At 35.4% G+C, this 19,906-nt stretch overlaps 1 protein-coding gene across 1 annotated transcript; it reads right to left on the reverse strand.

The window, feature by feature from the left end:
• Positions 1-8,038: 8,038 nt before the first annotated feature.
• On the reverse strand, positions 8,039-19,350 carry LOC143230421 (protein FAM200A-like). Its single transcript, XM_076463945.1, has 2 exons — positions 14,016-19,350; positions 8,039-10,803 (listed from the first exon to the last, which is right to left on the reverse strand). The coding sequence occupies exon 1, from the start codon at positions 15,427-15,429 to the stop codon at positions 14,596-14,598; it is 834 nt and encodes a 277-aa protein (XP_076320060.1). The 5' UTR covers positions 15,430-19,350; the 3' UTR covers positions 8,039-10,803; positions 14,016-14,595.
• Positions 19,351-19,906: the final 556 nt, after the last annotated feature.

The raw sequence follows: 19,906 nt of genomic DNA on the forward strand, positions 1-19,906 counted from the left end.
AGAATTTGTAGAGTAATAGGATGAAGTGAAAAATACCTATAAACTATTGATTTTATCTCTACATCAAAGGTCTTCTCATCCTTTAAATGTATGAAAAAAAATAAAGGATTTCCCAAAGCAAAGACTTCAGGATATTACGATACAAATGTGATATTTTTTCACCAATAGTCCTAACTTGGATCCTAGAGCACCTATCCATCCAAACTATAATATAATATAATATAATGATGCCAGGATCAAACTAAATGGATGAAGATCTAACCTTGGGTCAGAGAGCTTTGGACTATCTTAGAGGAAGAAGCAATAATGGAGCCTGTTGATTCAATGTGGAAAAGAAGAACACCTATAGAACTAAAGGGGCCTTCTAAAAGATTTTATCTGAAACGAATAAATCCACAGAATAGTTTTTAGTTCTATGGGATCTCTTTAGAGTCACCCATTCAAATGTTTGAATAACTTTATTTTACATTTTATATACAATTTTATTTAAATTTACGGAAATTTTTATTTGATCTGGTACTATTCATTTAGTATGTATTAAGTTGCATTTACACTGTATTTTGAATTATATTATATTTAATTTTTGATTTGCATTACTGATTGTAATGTTATCTGATTTTGTTGTAATATAACATCAAGCTTTATACCTTTATGTTCACTAATTTTGTATTACGTGTCTCAGTTTAGCGTCACCTAAACTACATATAGTTACTATTTAATTATTTGTAATGATTCGTGTTACACTTTAAGCCTTTGTTTCATTCTGTGTATATAACTATACATAACTGCCCACTTTTCATTTTGTTTCATTTGCATTTATTTCTATTTAAAATCTAATATTTCTCCCTTAGTTCATATTTTCGTTAATATTAATCGTTTGGTTACTTTGAAGTTAAGCAAAAAGTAAGACAGTGGATTACATGTGTTCTGCCCATCACAGGTATCGAAACCCGGATTGTAACACTGTAAGCCCACAGAAGTACCCTTGTACCACTGGGGAACTTCAGCATAAAAAACCTATAAACTTACAACTGAGTCATTGGTGGGCAGTCCCATTCGTAATAAGATAAATTTACATAATGTTGTATTTACTATGATTTTCCCGACTTATAGATGACTTCTCATTCAGTAATTCTCTACTTTATTTTGTAATCTGCCTTTTTTTTTTTTTTTGTTCAGCTCAACCACTTCTAAGTAATACACTGCTGGCCAAAATCTTAAGGCCAATGAACATAAAGAAAAAATATTCATTTTGCATTGTTAAACTCAACCACTTACTTGAGTAGAGCATCAAAAGATGAAAATAAGAAAAGTGAAAATAAAAATAAAAAACTTTTTTAGCATTTAATATGGAAAATGTGAACACTATGAAACTAGCCTCAATACTAACTGGTCAAAAGTTTAAGACCCAACTGAAACGAAGTGTTAATCGGTAAACACGTAACGAAATTTACTCATTTGTGTTCAAGCATTAGCATTGCCAACATCTCCCACTGACATCTCCTGTGTTACATTGGGTAAAAACAAGGCAAAAGCTAAAAAGTTGACGGAGTTTGAACGTGGCAGAATTGTCGAGCTGCAAAAGCAAGGTCTCTCTCAACGTGCCATCGCTGGTGAGATTGGGCGTAGTAAAACTGCTGTTGCAAATTTCTTAAAAGACCCCAAGGGATACGGAACGAGAATTTCAAGTGGTCGGCCCAAGAAAATTTCGCTGGCGTTAAGCAGGAGAATTCGACGGGTTGTCCGGCAAGATAATAGCCGATCGTCGAACCAGATTAAGTCTGTGTCTTACGGACACAGAATGCAGCTCAAAAACAATAAGACGGCATATACGAGAGAAAGGCTTTAAAAACCGTAAACATCTTCAAAGGCCACGCCTCCTTCTACACCACGAAACAGCTCAGTTAAACTTTGCTGAAAAGCACCAAACATGGGAAGTAGAAAAGTGGACAAAGGTTTTGTTCTCTGATGAGAAAAAATTAACCTGGATGGTCCAGATGGCTTCCAATGTTACTGGCACGATGAGGATATCCAATCGGAGATATTTTCTACACGACACATTGGAGGAGGTTCCATCATAATCTGGGGTGCTTTTTCCTTGCATGGAACAATGGAGCTTCAAGTTATACAGGGTCGTCAAACAGCAGCTAGAGAGAGCATCCTTATTGACTGAAGGCCCTCGCTTGTGTGGAAATGACTGGATCTTTCAGCAGAACAACGCTGCAATCCACAATTTTAGCAAAACAAAGGACGTTTTCATGACGAATAACGTGATTCTTTTGGACCATCCAATGTGTTCGCCCAAACTGAACCCCATTGAAAATGTTTGAGGGTGGATGGCAAGAGAAGTCTATAGAAATGGACGTTAATTCCAAACAGTGCATAATCTTCGTGAAGCCATCTTCATCACTTGGAATAACACTCCAACCAGCCTTCTGCAAACGCTTATATCGACCATGCCAAAGCGAATATTTGCAGTTATTCGCAATGACGGCCATGCAACTCACTACTGAGACCTCCTGTTGAGTTGTTGAGCATTTCCTATCCTGTTTAGGACTTCTTTTTGGTATGGTCTTAAACTTTTGACCAGCTAGTACTTAGGCTAATTTCATAGTGTCCACATTTTCCCTATTAAATGCTAAAAAGTGTTTATTTTTATTTTCCCTTTTCTTATTTTCATCTTTCGAAGCTCTGCTCAAATAAGTGGTTGAGTCTAACAACGCAAAATGCATATTTTTCTTTACGCTCATTGGTCTTAAGATTTTTGCCAGCAGTGTATGCTTAATTATACTAATTTTGAACTTGTCCTGCAGTTATCAACTAGTGCTCTAGAGTTCATGTGTATTTTATGAAATTCACTCTGAATTCGTTTTGTATCACGATTAATTTTATCGGATTTATGATTAATCTAACGTAATCATGCTTCGAAATCAAACTTTATATAAATATAGATATAGGAAGAAACAATGGTGGAGCCTATCGCTTCCTGGTTGAAAAAAAAAAGGCAATCAGGGGAGTGAATAGGAAGGCCTTCTAAAAAACTTTACCCAAAAGAAATCCACAGAGGACCTTTATAGTCTTGTAGGACCTCTATAGAGACACTTACTTAAATATAAAAACGTGATTTTAGGCATAAATATATAACTTTATTAAAGCACATTCAGGTAAAATGTTCAAAACTATTTTCAAACAAGTATTCTTTGGTTAGTTATTTTCTGTAAAAGGCATGAAAATGGGCTTGAATATGCTTTAATCGTTACCTTTGTCTAAGATTATGTACTTTAGTGGTCATTCAAGTTTTCTCTTTTAAAAATTCGCACAGAACTACACCACGGCTATCCATTCTTAATTTGGAATTGATATACTAAAGTGAAGTCAGCTAGTCAACAGCACCTATCAACAGCTCTTTGATACCCTAACAGAATATTAGGAGTTAGCTATAATTCTTTTAACACACCGAGGGTCTATGTGTGCAAAGTACATTTTTACTGTAATGATACACGAACTATAGACCTTCAGATCCACAGTCTTAGATGTTCTCTAATAACTAGGTCAAACCTTGTCAACGTTCCAGAGATTTTATATTCGCCTTCCCTTGTATTATATCTCCTCCAAGGTAGAGGTCATACCTAAGTGAGAATGTGGTACAGGTGTTTCTAATTAGTAAAAGATGGGAATGAAGGAAAGTGTAGTACAGGTATTTCGAATTAGTATTAGATGGGAGTGAAACTTTGTGGTCAAAGGTGCTGGAACTTTCTTAAACTTACTGGTGTTAAAGATTATAAAGAGGGAAGGTCGTTATATTAATCAAATTACCTAGAATACCTACCACAGTCCTTACAAAATGTTAACCGCTTATATTGTTTTGCAACCCAAGTACACATAGCCATAATAAAAATACTAGCAACATTGCACATTATTAAAATCCTATAAGAGCGCAATTCAAAATTATCATATTGTCAGATTATTGATAGTTTTTAACACACAGGCTCTTATGAAAAAAATCCTACCATTAATTGGGTCAAAAAAGTAAAATATATAGCACTAATGCCATACTAAACAGCGTTTTAAACGATACTCATTTGACCGAAGTATAATTTTAGTATACTTTTTTCGTAAGAGATAGCATTTCAAACAACTACCGATCACAAATTCCAAACGTAACACTGCAATATCATTAACAAATTGATTCATACATTTACAGCGAGGTTCGATTTTATTTTTGTAAACTTACCTGAAGTAAGGGACAAAAAAGTACATCTATCTATGCTATATTAAAGCAATAAAATTATAATCTTATTAGCCACGACCCACAAAAGATGTGCAGTAGTTTTCATGCCCTTTGGTTGAATTTTCCTTATTTTATCATTTTCATGCAAAACATTTAAGGTACACTTTCTTAAACATGGGCCTGGCATGGCCAAACGTGTTAAGGCGTGCGACTCGTAATCCAAGGGTAGCGGGTTCGAATCCCCGTCACACCAAACATGCTCGCCCTTTCAGCCGTGAGGGCGTTATAATGTGTCGATCAATCCCACTATTCGTTGGTAAAAGAGTAGCCCAAGAGTTGGCGGTGGGTGGTATATGACTAGCTGCCTTTTCCTCTGGTTTTACGCTGCAAAACTAGGGACAGCTAGCGCCTACAGCCCTCGAGTAGCTTTGCGCGAAATTCAAAACAAACGAAAGTAAACAATAAGGTGTTTATAATAGTGTACAGATTGTGAAACAATTATTATCAGTCAGGGTATGACATAGTTTTATGAACTGAATCAAAGAAACAAACAACAAATAAATCCCATAGTAAAGAACAAAGTAGCTAAAAGATATCTATGAAATTAAAAATTATAATCTTGCAAAGCAAAGTTAAATATATAGTTGTAATGAAGAAATATTTAGCTTAGTTTGTAGAAACATCTGAATGCATGTTCAATAAAATGATAATAATAAGTTTTTAACAAATTGCACATGTATATTTTAGACCAAAATAAGTCGAAAAAGCTCATATAAATTATTTTTAGTACAATGTTAATTTTTAATGAAAAATTAATTATACAATGTTTTTGTGTAATACCTTTCAAATAAAAAACTAAAGCTTAAACCAAAGCCAGTCATCAAGTGATGACGATAACATTGTGCCATTGCGTATCATACTCATTACATTGAAAAGTTTTGACTAAGCAAAAGACAGGAAAAATGATTGTGTGTTTTCTTAGAGCAAAGTCACATCGGGCTATCTGCTGAGTATACCGAGGGGAATCGAACCGCTGATTTTAGCTTTGTAAATCCGTCGACATACCGCTATACTAGGAGGGGTCAAGTGATTATGAATCGAAAAACCAATATAAACTTTTCGAACAAAGGACTTTAACGATATGAGATTTGTAGATTTAGATAAAATATTTTGCGAGAAAAATTCCAGACAGACAAATGTAAATTTATTATTTGTATAGATACTTTACAGGAATGTGCAAAATACAGCGGAAGACAATACTTAATTAACAAAAAACTGTTCTTATAAATAAAACAGTACCTTTCCTTGGAATTACAGGAAGTAACGTTAGAACATTGCCCTTTCAATGTAAGCTTCCTTTCATTTATTTCTGAATTGTGCATCCAAGGTATCTGTTCTGTTTTTGTGTATGTAGAGCAAAGCCACTATATTCAACGTTTTTGTTGTATACTTTGCCTGAGATATATTTCATATATCGCAAAGCAGAACATAATATTTCAGTAGTGCAGAACGTCACTAGAATGCGCTAAAATCAAGTCATAAGGAATTATGTTACAAGTGTTTACAAATATATACCACACGAAACAGAAAACTTTCAGTCATGCACAACAAAAGGGCAACCACTTAAACCCACCAAACGGTTTTTGATCAAAGTAATAGACCTGGGGATTTTTCCCATCCTTTGTTGTTGGATAATCCAATATGTTAGGTTCGGGTTGGGACGGTTCCAGTGTATTTTGGCAGTAAGAGAAGCCAACCCCATATTCTCTGAATTGAAATTTCTGCTTCTTCTTCAGATTTTGTGCCCCATTTTACTGCTGGCATCTACATTGTAGTCAAAATGTGCATCCTGTGCTTGTGAGTCTTTGCTGTGCTTTTTGATAAATGCAGCACCAATTGACTTATTGGTTTTGCTCAGGTCAGAAGAAATAAAGTAATATGGTGTTGTCCATTTTTACCTTTTTTGACATCAGTAATGATGCCCATATTTAACCTCATTAAACGTCAATTTTTATATGACTCAATGCAGGTATTTCTGGCAGTAATAAAATTGTTAGCTTGCAGCAAAACTAAATGTTACAGCCAACAGAAAACATGAGGTTATCAATGATTTAGTGGCATGCTTTTTCCCCATGGTCTTTTAGATTACTATTTTATTGATTTTTAATCCACTCAGATAAAAGAGTTGTGGTCGAGACACACTAGTTCTTGTTGGTATTTGCCCTGATAGTACAAGTGCTGAAGCACTGGTTGTTCTGCTAACAATGTCCTTGGTACTCGTTAGTCCTCACATTATACAACATTCAAGCATCCTAGTTTATAACAATATGGGCTGCTTGCTGCAGTATAGGTCAACTACCAAATTTATAACAATGGCATAATACAGTATCACGCATAAGTGGCAATACAACTGCAAGATTTATGTGCATTAATACTGTATTTACCAGTTTGTGGTAGTTGTACTTCATCTTCTTGCCTGAAAAGTTGCTTCCAACACATCTGCTGGATCTTCATTTATTTCTTCTGAAGCTAATTTAATAAATTTGAACACTGCAGGGATTCCAGGATCTAAGCACTAAAACAAGTATCAAAACTCTATTTCCATCCATGTGAATACTCCAGGCTTTGTTTTAAAATTTGTATCTTTTACATTTTTAAACACAGTTTTCAGTTTCACAACAATAGTCTCAAATGTTTAATCATGAGTCATTTATTGAGCTCTTGTAGATGCACTGAGATAGGTAGACCATTGCAAGTCACTGACCTTAGATGCTTTAGAAGTCTTGTTTTTACCTTTAGTTCACATTCAGTTAGGCCAGCTATAACGGTGTTACGCATCATAAAAAATTCACTACCAGTCTGATAATCACTTTTATTGGAAGTTGATTTTTGATAGTTACAGATAAGAATAAATACAATGCCAGATAGTTGTTCAACCAGGTGGAGTTTTATTTCCAAGGACAAAAGAGTTGGTTGTATCATATATGATTTCCCACATTGTTAAATCTGGCAAGTAATTCAGGGACAACCATGTACCAGTACTCATTTATCATACTCCTTTCCATCCAAGTGCTGTAGTATGCTCAGCAAATTTTCCAAACTCATCATTAGATCTGACCAAATATTTGATGAAATGTCCAGGTATTACTTTACTGCTCCTTTAAATACTCATAGGATAATCTGCTTCATTCTTCTACCATTAAGGGGCTAAGACACTTTTAGTTCTGGAGGGAGATACTCCGTACATACATATACTTTAATTAATACTGTGTTAATTGCAGAATGTTGTGACACAGGAATTTGCACAGTCAGTATTGCCTTCTGTATACAGTCAGATGCGATAGCAATCTGGAAGACACCTGATTATCCTAAGTTCTGTAAGATTATGACAATTGGTGGTTTTATAGCTTTTCATGGCAAGATTTATTTATCATTTTCATCTGTATTGTCAAATGTGAGCCTTACCAGTGATTGTACTAGTCAATGAATATCTACTAGTCTCATAGAGATAACACTGTTGGATTTTTGGATGCTATCTTTGGCACATTATACTTCTCATTATGAGGGGTAACCAGCTGAGTTCGAATTGGTGCATTAACTATAACTTCCCTTAGCCATTTCTCAATCTGGAAACCCTGCAAATGGCTGGAGAATGCAAACAATCTTTGTTATAGCTGTTATGAGTCTTTGGTACAGGGAAGGCCCGACTCTTAATGTTGTGAAACATTATGTCTTAATTTCATTTACAGCTTTCTTTTCCTTTTCGACATCACAAGTTCTATATGGTTTTATGGAATACTATTCAAGGATCATACTAAATAAATTTATTAGAAAACTGAATCAAATATAACATTGAATCACATTTTAAATACATTTCACACATGAAAAAGGACCTTAGTCTCGACATCAGAAATACAACTTAACAGAATGATCAGCATGCAGAAGAATAACAATTATACCACGATCTTAAGATAGGTTGAGATTCTAGTATAGCATCTAATAATTATAGATTATCAATGCCAGTAAACATTCCAATTACTTACATTAATGAGAGTTTCACTCTTAAATTGTGCTAACATAAACAAACCTTTGCACTATATTTGTGAATAATCTACATCTCAGAGGATTAATTGTACAGAAACGTGGCTGAGTGAGTACAAGCTAGGTAATAAAGAAAGTTCATGACTACCTATTTCCTACTTACAGTGTATTTAATTAAACATAAAACATCTGCAAAAAATTTCAAAAAGAAATGAATATATGTAAATATAGACATATTAATTTTTGATTACCGTCTATGAGAAAGTATGATCTGCCATGCTTCAAGTACTGCACTATTTTCGTTAAAACTTTCATTCATTGTGGTTTAATTATACCATTTTATTTTAATGTAGTATTATTTCACATTTGTTATTTATTCAAATAGCTACATTTTTTGTCTAATAAGTACTCAGAATTGTCATTAAATTGTTTTCATTCTACTTGCTTTTGTTTTTTGTCATTTTTATAAAGTAATACATTGTATACCCATGATGCTGTATGACTTTAATACGCACATAGAGCAAGGATATCGAAAGTAGTGTCCCCCAATGGTTAGTCAGGTGATGCTTCGAGGGTAAAAACCTCAGTTAATAATGTTTAAATGATCACCAATTCATACATCACTAGTAGTTCTAAATTTGTCAGATGTTACCTTTGAAATAAGTAACATTAGGTTTAAATAGCATGATTTTAAATCTCTGTTGCCAATGGTACAGCAATATGCCTGTGGACTTCCACCACCAGAAATCGGGTTTAAATACCACTGATGGGCAGAGCACAAATATCCTATTGTGTAGCTTTGTGCTTAATTTCAAAAAACAAAATGTAACTCTTTTCTAAGGCAATCTGGTAGACAATCCAGTTAAACTGATTATTCTTTGTTTATAACAAAGCAAGTATACACACACACAAGTACTATGTGTATGCTATAATAAAGATTGTTAGTTTGTAATTTACATCGCATTTGGTCCTTATTTCATTTTTCATAAACCAAGTTATTAACACAAGTTTTGAACAACTCTGTAATAGGAACCTTGGTAAATATTCTATTATTCATTGAACCTGTCCCATCATTTGAAGGAAATTTAATTTGCTTTAAATATATTACAGAGTGCATGAGAACGGTAAATTTATCAGCCATAACCACAGGATATTTTATTGCAGAATTTTATTTTTCTTGACACGTCTGTTATCATTAATACTCCTATTTTATGAAATATAAATGGCTTGTTTGTTAAGGAAATGGCATTTTCCATAACTCAAAGGATATCCAAACAAGATGGAGAGTCAATTATTGAAGGAAGACAATTATTTGAAACTGTTGTTGGGTCTAGGTGAAATCCTTTCCTAGGCATTGAGCTCTTCCCTGTGTTGTGACGATTTGTGCCATCTACTTTGTTGTAAACAATAGCTCACAAGGTAAAACCACTGATAATGGTTGTTAATGCTTTCCCCTCTTGATGACTAATCTCAGTGCAAGGAAAATACAGACAACCGAGAATCGTTTCATTGTTGTGGTATCTAGCAATGTCTGAGACTGAATGTAGCAGTGTTCCCCAGCCAGAGTAACCTAACCTCAGCTATGGTCAAGCTACCTAAGAATACTAGAAAGAGACTTAAAGTGTGTGTTGTGGACATCTATCAATGAAAAATATCTCAATGGTAAATTAGATGACAAATATCAAACATAAAGTAAGTGAGCCATGAGGTGTTAATGAGCCTCTCTATCAAATTTTACATATATTTACTGGGTTCTTTACAGTAGGTTGGATAATAAATTTCAACAATAAATCAACAGCACACAATTCACTTGTTATAAAATAATAATGCTCTTTTCCAATAATCAACAGTCCAGTTTTCATACCTTTAAGCAAATCTTACTCCCTTGGCAACACATGGAGATCAAAGTAAACGTTTTTAAATGCAACATTAAGCCTTCTTGATACTGTAGATCTGGATACTTTTCCGTCATTTGGTACGTGGTCATTTATCTCTTGCTTGAGATCAGTAGCAGTCTTCCTTCTATCACAAAGGTTTCATTAACAAAGGTACTTAATATCAGCATAATTGAGTTTAGGTATTCTGCCTTTTGCTTTCCTATTTTCAAATTTACCTGTCTTGGTTTATGAACTAGAATGTACTTGACAATTTTTGAGGAGCATTTCAGTTGTGTAGCAATGTGTTGGAGAGTCCAGCCAACATCACGTAAAGCTTCTATATAAATTATCTGGTACATTAACAATTCCCTATGCTTTTTGGGCTATGGTATGGACAATAAAACATAAGATATAGTGTTAAACACTGTTTATAAGAAGGATTATTTGTGCATATGCTGGTATCATATGCTAGCTTCTTTCTATATAGTTAGAACGCTGTTACATGGGTGAGATATATGAACAACATTCTAGCCATAATATCAAGAGGACCAAATCGGATACTAGAAGACGTGCAGTTTAAAGTAGAAGAGCAAGATGGGAAGATACCATTTCTTGACACTTTGATTTGGATGCGTGACGAGGGAGCTGGGTTCTCTGTATATAGAAAACAAACCAACAAAAATGAATTTATATACTTCTCAGCACATAACAATAAAGTAAAGACAAATGTGTAATTGGGCTTCTTCCTGAAGGCATTGTGAATATGTAACTCAGAATTTTTTGATCAAGTAAATAAGCACATAATGGAACTTTTCAGGAAGCTGTAATACCTCACAGGCATACTCTTAAAGCTAAAGCATAAAATAAGGAACATCATGGAAAGGAATAATGACAATAGGTGAGAGAAACAAGTTTACAGCAGTCCTAAGTGCCTGGATTGGCAGTTGTATCAACAGATTATTGAAAGACACAACCACTGAGGTGGTAATGAAAACAGGAATAACAGAATAGATGGTGAAGACAGAAGATAGAAACACAGAACAGATGACAGCATAGTATATTTCATTCCATATGAGGGATTAAATAAAGTCTTGATAAGTTAATCTGGCAGGGGCCTGACAACAAGACCAAATGAACACAGAGTTTATGATAAAAGGCACAATAAAACCAACATGACAGCCAGCAGCAAGTGCAGAGGAAGCAGAGCACCTGTTTAAATGGAAAGAATGCAAAATCATCTACAAAGGAATGGAGCAACAACGGAGAAACTACAATGACAAAAGCACTTGATGTATGTGGGAAATGGGTTGGTGATTATTCACACATTAGAGTTTATGTTAAAGTGTTAGGAGTGGTGAAAAGGTGCATTTTAATCATCCCCAGTCTCACAGTTTAGTATAGTGAGTAATACAGACTTTATATTACATGATTGTTGAGTTTGTTAGTCCCAAATGAACCAACTTGTATGATAACTTAACATGCATCAAGATAGCATATCACAAAATATCTTCATGTTTAGACAGGAAGTCTCGCTTTCTGTAGACATAGACCATAATATTTGCCAGAATACATGTAGTGCTTAAGGTCTGTGTTAGCCAACACTCATAAGTTTGCAAGTCAATAGCTAGAAAAGGCTCTCATAATGTAGAAGATATGCTATGATAAGATGGTGATGGAATAAATGTAAAAGTGTGCATAATAGGTGGGTCTTTGATATATGCAAGCAGAATGAAAGCCAACTGGCTTTGGCAGGATGGGACCTCATCTTACATTCCAATTACTTGGCCCATTAAAGTACGTGGTAGAGAAAATTAGACAAGCTGTTTTTGTACAATAAGAGATTGATGAATCAGAGGAAGAGAGAAGCACTGTTTAATCCAAGTACAACATACAACATAGAATAAAAGACCTAAGAATACTAATTTGGCCATCCAGAATGAACCAAATGAGAAATTGCCAGATCTAGAGAAAAGGGACACCTCTGACAGATGGTTGAACAACCAATGATGGCCTTCTGATCATTACAGCTGGAATTAAACTTGATCATCTGGGAAAGTCATTTAATTGAAGGATCAGTAACTGAAAGGAAGTATGCTATTCTGATTTTCAAGTTATTGGTGCTATTGTAAGTTGTCTGTACTAGATTGTATGTTAATGATTCAGTTATTTAGAGATAGGGTGATTTGTTGATTGTATACTCAGTTGGGCCAAAAGGATGTTGCAACCTTTACTTTCAGCACTATCAAGCAGAGTCTCATTAATGGAGATATTCATTGGATATACATAACAACTGATCCATTAACATGTTTTGAGACAAAATGATGTCACTAGATGTAATGCTTTGTACATTAACAGTTTGTACAACTGAAAATGATAGCTAGAGGCTCAAACTGAGATGAAAGGGTATTGCAACCCTTCTTTTTCAAATTGTGTGTGTGCTCTCTTATAGCAAAGCCACATCAAGCTATCTGCTGAGCCCACCAAGGGGAATAAAACCCCTGATTTTAGTGTTGTAAATCCGTAAGCTTACCGCTGTACTACCAGGGGGCATTCTAGTTGTTAAGTAGCTTTCATCCTATGTTTTGCAAAAATCACTAACTGATTGACAGGAACTCCACAAAGCATACCACATAATCATTGCTAAATATTTCCCTGTACACCTGAGGAATATACACAGTGAGGGAGTTATTTTTCCTCCCGAGTGTATATTGAGAAGTATTGTAGTAACAGCACAAGTGTTAATTTTAGTTGATTAGAGTTTTAGTTGAAAAATCTTAGTTTAGCTGAATTCTACATGTGTCGTTTATTTCTCAATACCTGAAAAAAAGCAATAAAAAACAATGCAAGCACATTGCTATAGTATGGCTATCAACAAAAAAAAAAAAAAAAAAGAGTTGGAATGGTGTAACCTGAGATGTTACCAAAGGCAGTCTGTTTAAAGTTATGCATGCATGTGATAGATAATGTGTAATGATGGTATATATATATGGCAATATATTTTTATAAATAAATATACGTGTTTGGTTTTTCAGGCATGCATGATCTTTACATGAAGTCATTCATGAGTGTTGTATACCATGCATGGATAATTCACACAAAGAACACAACTATTCAACAACATATGAGTAGAAACAAAGGCTGGACATTAAGATCTTACAGTAGGATATCAACTCTGATTTTTTTATTTTTACGATATTATATTGAGATTCAGCGCACCTCCTATTTTCATTAATATTAAAGAAAAAATGTTTCAATTCTGAAATTGAAACGTTTGATAAGGAATAAATTTACATGCAAGAGTAGTTTTTCAGTAAGAGTAGTGCAATCAAACTGAAAGCTTGCATATCATATCAAATGTAAACTTGGTGTACCCAATGTTCTATTTAATTACAACAAAAATATTTTCAGTTATTCAAACTGAAATATTTTATAAACATAAAATTTTATAAATATTTTCTTAACATTATTTCAGTAGAAGACATGGTTAAATGTGCATGAAAATGTAGGTTGTAAGTGTACTAGTGAGTAATAAAAATATATATGTCAGAAAGTTAAAAGAGAGAGATGATGGAAGTGTTAGTGGATTATAATGGTTAGTAGTATAGGTTTTCAACTGTAAACCCAAGCCAGTTTTGTAGTCTTGACTGTATTATATTCCTACTAGACCCAGCTACTATTTATGTAACAGTTAGGTAGTTAATGGAGAACACAGTTCTGGGTAAAAGGGTAGGTTGTATTGGCTATTTTCATTGGAATAACAGAAATAGTTATTGGGCAAGCAAAAATCTAACGAAGACTAAGAATCAAGAAGTTCACTGGGAGTGTAGGTATGAGATATTTGTCTTCATTTGGCAAGCAATACATACCACTATGACAGACTCTTATGGCTCTTACTTCCAGTATTTGGATCATCCCTAAGACTGAGTTGGGTGTGAAGCTCTCACCAACAATGTTGTTGGTGAGGATTTTTATAGATCATGGAGTGCTTGTACCTCATACCAGCTCAGTGACATCACTGGTTCCATTATCCAGCCCAGGGATGAAGTAAGGAGTCTCAACATCAAAAGCAGTTGAGCCACTACTACCTAAGGGTAGTGACCCCAACCACTACACCTACAGTCATTACAGATCACTCCATTCCTCATTCTGAAGTGGCATTTCGAAAACACCATTTAGACCAGGGTTTCCCAACCTTTTGGCACTCGCAACCCCTTACCTAAAAGTTTGAAACCCATGTGACCCCCTACTTAGGGCTTACTATCAGCAGCTTAATTTTTCTTTTATTTTCTGTGAAGGAGAGGGAAAGAAACATCTAAAAAAAATATTTAAAAATTCTGTAATTATTTATTAGCAAATTCAATCACATTGGTCCAACCTGAATTCACAAAAAGAACATATATTTCTTAAAATAATATTAACATAGGTTTGAACAGCTTTCCAACCCAGCTAGTGAGATGCCTGATGTTGCATTTCAGCAGCAAGCTTTGAAATTCGTGGCCGAGTGTTTGTTAGAGCCAGTCTCATGTCATCTCCAACATCCAATCTGTTCCTATTCTTTGTTTTTATATTGACAAGAGTGGAAAATCCTGCCTCACACAAGTAGGTAGAAGCAAATGGAACAAGGACACGTAAAGCTATCATGCTGACTTTGGAGTATGACTGATACATAGCGCACCAGAACAGAGTCACGGATTTCACCTTGAAGAGATCACGAGCTGAAGAGTCGTTCCTTAGATCCAGAAATTCATCTTGGATATCATCTGGGATGCTGGATACATCAAGTTCAGTACAAAATGGGTTCCTTACCAGGGCCTCCTGTTCCTGTGATAGCTCAGGGAAGTAATGCTTGACTTCCTTTTCTAGTGACTGAAGATGTTCGGTAATCTCATCCTTGAGGAACTGATCCAGTTGGATCTGAGATTCATCCATCACTCCACAAAGTTTTTCAAACATAGCGATGTTTCCAAGATTGGTTTTCTGACGCCAGTTCTGCAGTTTGGAAACAAAGGCCCAAAGACTATCTTGAAAAAGGAGAACATGTGTTACCCTTCCTTGAAGCTTCAAATTGAGCTTGTTCAGCTGGTCAAAAATGTCGGCTAGGTACGCAACCCTTTTATTCCATGCTTCATCTTCGAATTGAGCTACAAGATCTTTCTTTTCTTGAATCTCCAAGAATAGCTTTATTTCATCTTTCATTTCAAAGACACGATTAATAACGTTTCCTTTTGACAACCAACGTACTGCTGTGTAGAAGAGAAGGACTTCGTGGTCAGCATTCATGTCTTTGCATAGTTCTTTGAATAGGTGAGTGTTGAGTCTTCACATAATTTACAATTTTGATTATAGATTCAAGCACTTCCTGCAAAGAGGCAGGGAGAGTCTTACTGGCGAGAGCATATCGGTGAATCATGCAGTGGATGCCCTTTGCTTGAGGTGCTAGCTTCTTCACTCTCGACTGGAATCCTGATTTCAATCCCAGCATAGCCGGTGCCCCATCCGTACAAACCCCACACACATTTTCCCATTGAAGATCTTCGTCTTGAAAAAAAGTTGAAACTTTTTCCATGACATCATCAGCTTTTGTTGTGGTTTCAAGTGCACTGCAGAATAAGAATTCGCCTTTGATGTCACCTGAATTAATGTATCTCACGAAGACAAGCAACTGAGAACATGAAATTACATTTGTTGACTCGTCGAGCTGAAAGGAGAACAAAGGGGAACCCTTGATTTCAGTCAAAACCTGTTCCTTCACATCCATAGACATTTTAGAAATGAGCCTCTGTATAGTATTATTTGACAGGGATACTTGCTGCATCTTCTTTGCACTGGCTTCTTCAAGAATAAGATTTACTGCTTTCATCATGCAGGGTTTAAGAAGTGTTTCTCCAATCGTTTGAGTTTCCAAGTTTGACTGTGTGGGTATTTGGGTATTGATGTTGTTAAATACCCAGGAGGGTCAGGTACATTTGACCTCTTCCTCCCTTCCGAACGATTATAGCATCTGTCTTTAGGGTTTTTTTGTGTTTTTTTTTAAAGCTTTAGGGCAGAGTAAAAGTATAACATCATACTCAAGTCCATTTCAGGGCTCAGTCCATGCATGGACGAACAAGACGTTTTTTTTCTTTTTTCTTCATTTAATTTTTTTCCATATATATATATATATATATATTGTATTTTCATATATATATATATATATTTTTTTTGTATTTTTCTCCTTTTTCTCGATTGAGAGAATGCTACTACTACTTGTAGTAACACACACAAAAAAGAAAGTAATAATAATTATTATTATTCAATACTTGAATAATAATTCAAAAAGAGAAAAAATAAATAATAAAAAAATAATGATTAAAAAAGAAAATAATAATTATAAACGTAAAAAGAAACAAGGACTAAGTGTCTAGTGCATAGTGGCCAGCTTGTGTTACATTTCTTAAATATATGTTAAAAGGGGAGAGGTATTTAGGACCATTTACATCATGTACGTGATATCTGTCGAGATCACACATTAAGTCATTTTTATGCCAATTCTTATTGAAATATTTTAGAGAATTATGCAAGAGTCTTTCAGCTATTGTATCTATGTTTGCATACTTGTGCATGAATGTGGTTGAGGTGCTACGTGGTACTTTATATGCTGAAGTTAGTACAGAATTTTGTATACGTTGAAGTTTCTGTACATGTGTGGGTGCTATGTTAATCCAGGCAGGTGATGCATATTCTATTGTTGGTCTAATGTACATTTTGTAGGTTTTAAGTATGTTGTCTGGTGATGTTCCTTGGATTTTACCTGAAAGACTTCTTGCATAGTTTGCTCTTTTCCAGATTCGTATCAGTACATTTTTAATATGTGGTAGCCACGTTAATTTTGAGTCATAGGTTAGACCTAGAAATTTAGCAGAAGTAGCAGTCAGTAAAAGTGATCCATTCATATAGAGTTTTGGTGGATCTTTTTTCAGCTTATTCAGTCTGCTGAATACTATGACTTGGGTTTTTGGAATATTAATTTTGATTCTGTATTTCTGGCAGTATTCTTCGATGTTATTTAGGACTGGTTGTAGGTTCGTTGCTGCTATTGACGGAGTGGGGGCACTTTTCCAGACTGCTACATCGTCAGCGAACTGTGATGCATAACCTAAATTTAGGTCCGACAGAGGCATATTACTCACGTGCATGATAAATAATATAGGCTAACAACCCCTCCCTGCGGGACTCCTGCTTCGGGTGAAAAGGACCCTGAGTGTGCCCCATTTACATTTACTTTACACATTCTGTTATCTAGGAAGTTGGACAGCCAGCGAATAGTTTCCTGGAGTAATGCCATTTCAAGCAATCTATGTCGTAAGCCGTTATGCCACACTGTGTCAAATGCTTTCTCAATGTCGATAAAGCAAGCTACAGTGCATTCTTTTTTGTTGAAGCTGTCGGTAATTGATTCTGTAAGTCGAATCAGGTGGTCTGTAGTTTGGCGGTTTTTTAGAAATCCGTTTTGAATTTCTGGTAATTTTGAATTTTCTTCTAAGTAAACTGACAGACGATTACTAATTATCCTCTCTAATACTTTGCCAATACAACTGGTTAAGCTAATCGGGCGGTAGTTGTTTGGTTTATTCGCTGGCTTTCCTTCTTTCTGGAACATTAATATTATTGCTTCCTTCCAAGAAACGGGGATATATCCAGCTGATAGTGAGAGATTAAATAACGCTGTTAGGTGTTAATATAATCTCTGAGTGCCTTGTTTTAGGAGGATAGCTTGAATACCATCTTCTCCAGGGGCTTTGTTTTTTGTGTTGTTAATAGCAGTTACGACTTCTGTTACAGTGATATGTTTTATCAGTTGATGAGTGCTCCAGTCTTTTGTTTTTTCTTGGTGTGTAATAGTGTTGACTGGAAATTTAGGTGTAAAAATGCTTCTGTTTTGATCAATAAAGTTTGTGACTGTATTATAAAAGTATCTGTTCATGTCTGGTTCATGATGTGTTTTGAACGTGTTTTTTAAATATCTCGGCTTTTTCTGTGTTAGTGTATGCTGTTTTTCCATCCAGTTCCAGTGGTGGATATACTGTGTTTGTTGTTCTTATGTTTGTAAATCTTTTCAAGTGTGTCCAGAATTGTTTAGGATCAGTTTTGTGATTTAGATCGGAACAGAAGGTGTCCCAGTTTTCTTGTTTCTGTTATCTGATTAAGTTTCGTATTTTATTCCTTATTGTGTTTATCTGAGTTTTAAGTGTGGGGTTGCGATTTTGAATGTACTGTCTGCGGAGTATACGTCTGTTTTAAATTAAGTGTATTATGTCTTTGTGTGGTTGCCATGAATGAGTTGTTGTGAAGTGTTTTTGTTTCGGTATAGATCTGTTGGCTGCCTGTTTTAGACACTCAGAGATGATATGACAGTATGCATCTATATCTGATGCGTCCGCGGCAATATGTAGTACTTCTGGAGGTAAGGTTTCATTTAATATAGTTTGAAAAACTGGCCAATTAGCTTTTTTGTAGTTCAGTTGGTCTCTCACTATGATTTTATTTAAGTGGGGGGTGAGATTGAAGATACACCAAACTGGGAGGTGGTCACTATCTATATCGTGAACAACATGAAAATTTACGAATTTGCGACTCATATTTGACGAACACAGGCATAAGTCCAGTATTTCACTGGTGCCGTGTGCGTACGAGATATGTGTCGGTGTTGCATCGTTTAATAAAGTCATATTTGATTCATCCAAAAATTGAAAAAGTAAATTGCCATTTGCGTTTGTACTACGACAGTTGAATGCTATATGTTTACTGTTTAGGTCGCCGATAATAATAAGATTACGGTTGCTATTATACAATATATTCAATAGATTTACATCTAACACTGTACTAGGCGAGCAGTAGATGCCCGCCACAGTAACGTCTGTATGATTTTGCGTTTTTACATTAATTATAGATTCATTACTGGAAGGGATAGTAAGTTCCTGAACTATAAGTTCAGTCTTATACAATAATAAAAGACCTCTGTTTGGATCTCTATTATCCTTCCTGCCATGTCTAATAATGGAGTAGCCGTTTATTGTAAATCGATGGTAGTTATATAAGAGAGTTTCACTAATTATAATTACATCAGGTTTTATGGAGCTTGTATCTTCAATCTCATGTTTCTTGGAAGCAAGAGCACCCTGGATATTGATGTGTAGAACTGTGAAGTTATCCATGTTTAGTAGAGTTTATGATGGAGGTTAAAATTTACGGCAGGAATTTGTGTATGTTTTTCAAAATGATTTTAACTATTATGTCTGTGAGACTGTTGGTGTTTGTATATTCTGCCATTATTTCCGAGAAAGTGGAAGTTATGGCAGATGTCAGTGTTGTTTCAATTGTTGTTGCTTGTGTATTTTGAGGTGGTTTTGGTACTTCCTCTTCACTTGGTAATGGTTTTTCCTGTCGGGATGATGAAGTTTTAACCACTGCAGCGTAAGTGTTTGTTTGTGTAGTTGTACTTTGTGGTGCTGGAGTGGTAGGTGTGGGTTCCTTAATGGTTCGTGGTGGTGGTGGCTTGTTCATGTTGGGATTTTTAATTTCGTGTAGGCCCGGCATGGCCTAGCGCGTAAGGCGTGCGACTCGTAATCCGAGGGTCGCGGGTTCGCGCCCGCGTAGCGCTAAACATGCTCACCCTCTCAGCCGTGGGGGTGTATAATGTGACGGTCAATCCCACTATTCGTTGGTAAAAGAGTAGCCCAAGAGTTGGCGGTGGGTGGTGATGACTAGCTGCCTTCCC

The sequence above is a fragment of the Tachypleus tridentatus genome, chromosome 10 (assembly GCF_004210375.1).
Source record: "Tachypleus tridentatus isolate NWPU-2018 chromosome 10, ASM421037v1, whole genome shotgun sequence".
In the NCBI taxonomy this organism is placed as follows: domain Eukaryota; kingdom Metazoa; phylum Arthropoda; class Merostomata; order Xiphosura; family Limulidae; genus Tachypleus; species Tachypleus tridentatus.

Excerpts from the sequence above, each read along its gene's own strand:
- LOC143230421 (XM_076463945.1), bottom strand. The coding sequence starts at position 15,429 with ATGAATGCTGACCACGAAGTCCTTCTCTTCTACACAGCAGTACGTTGG.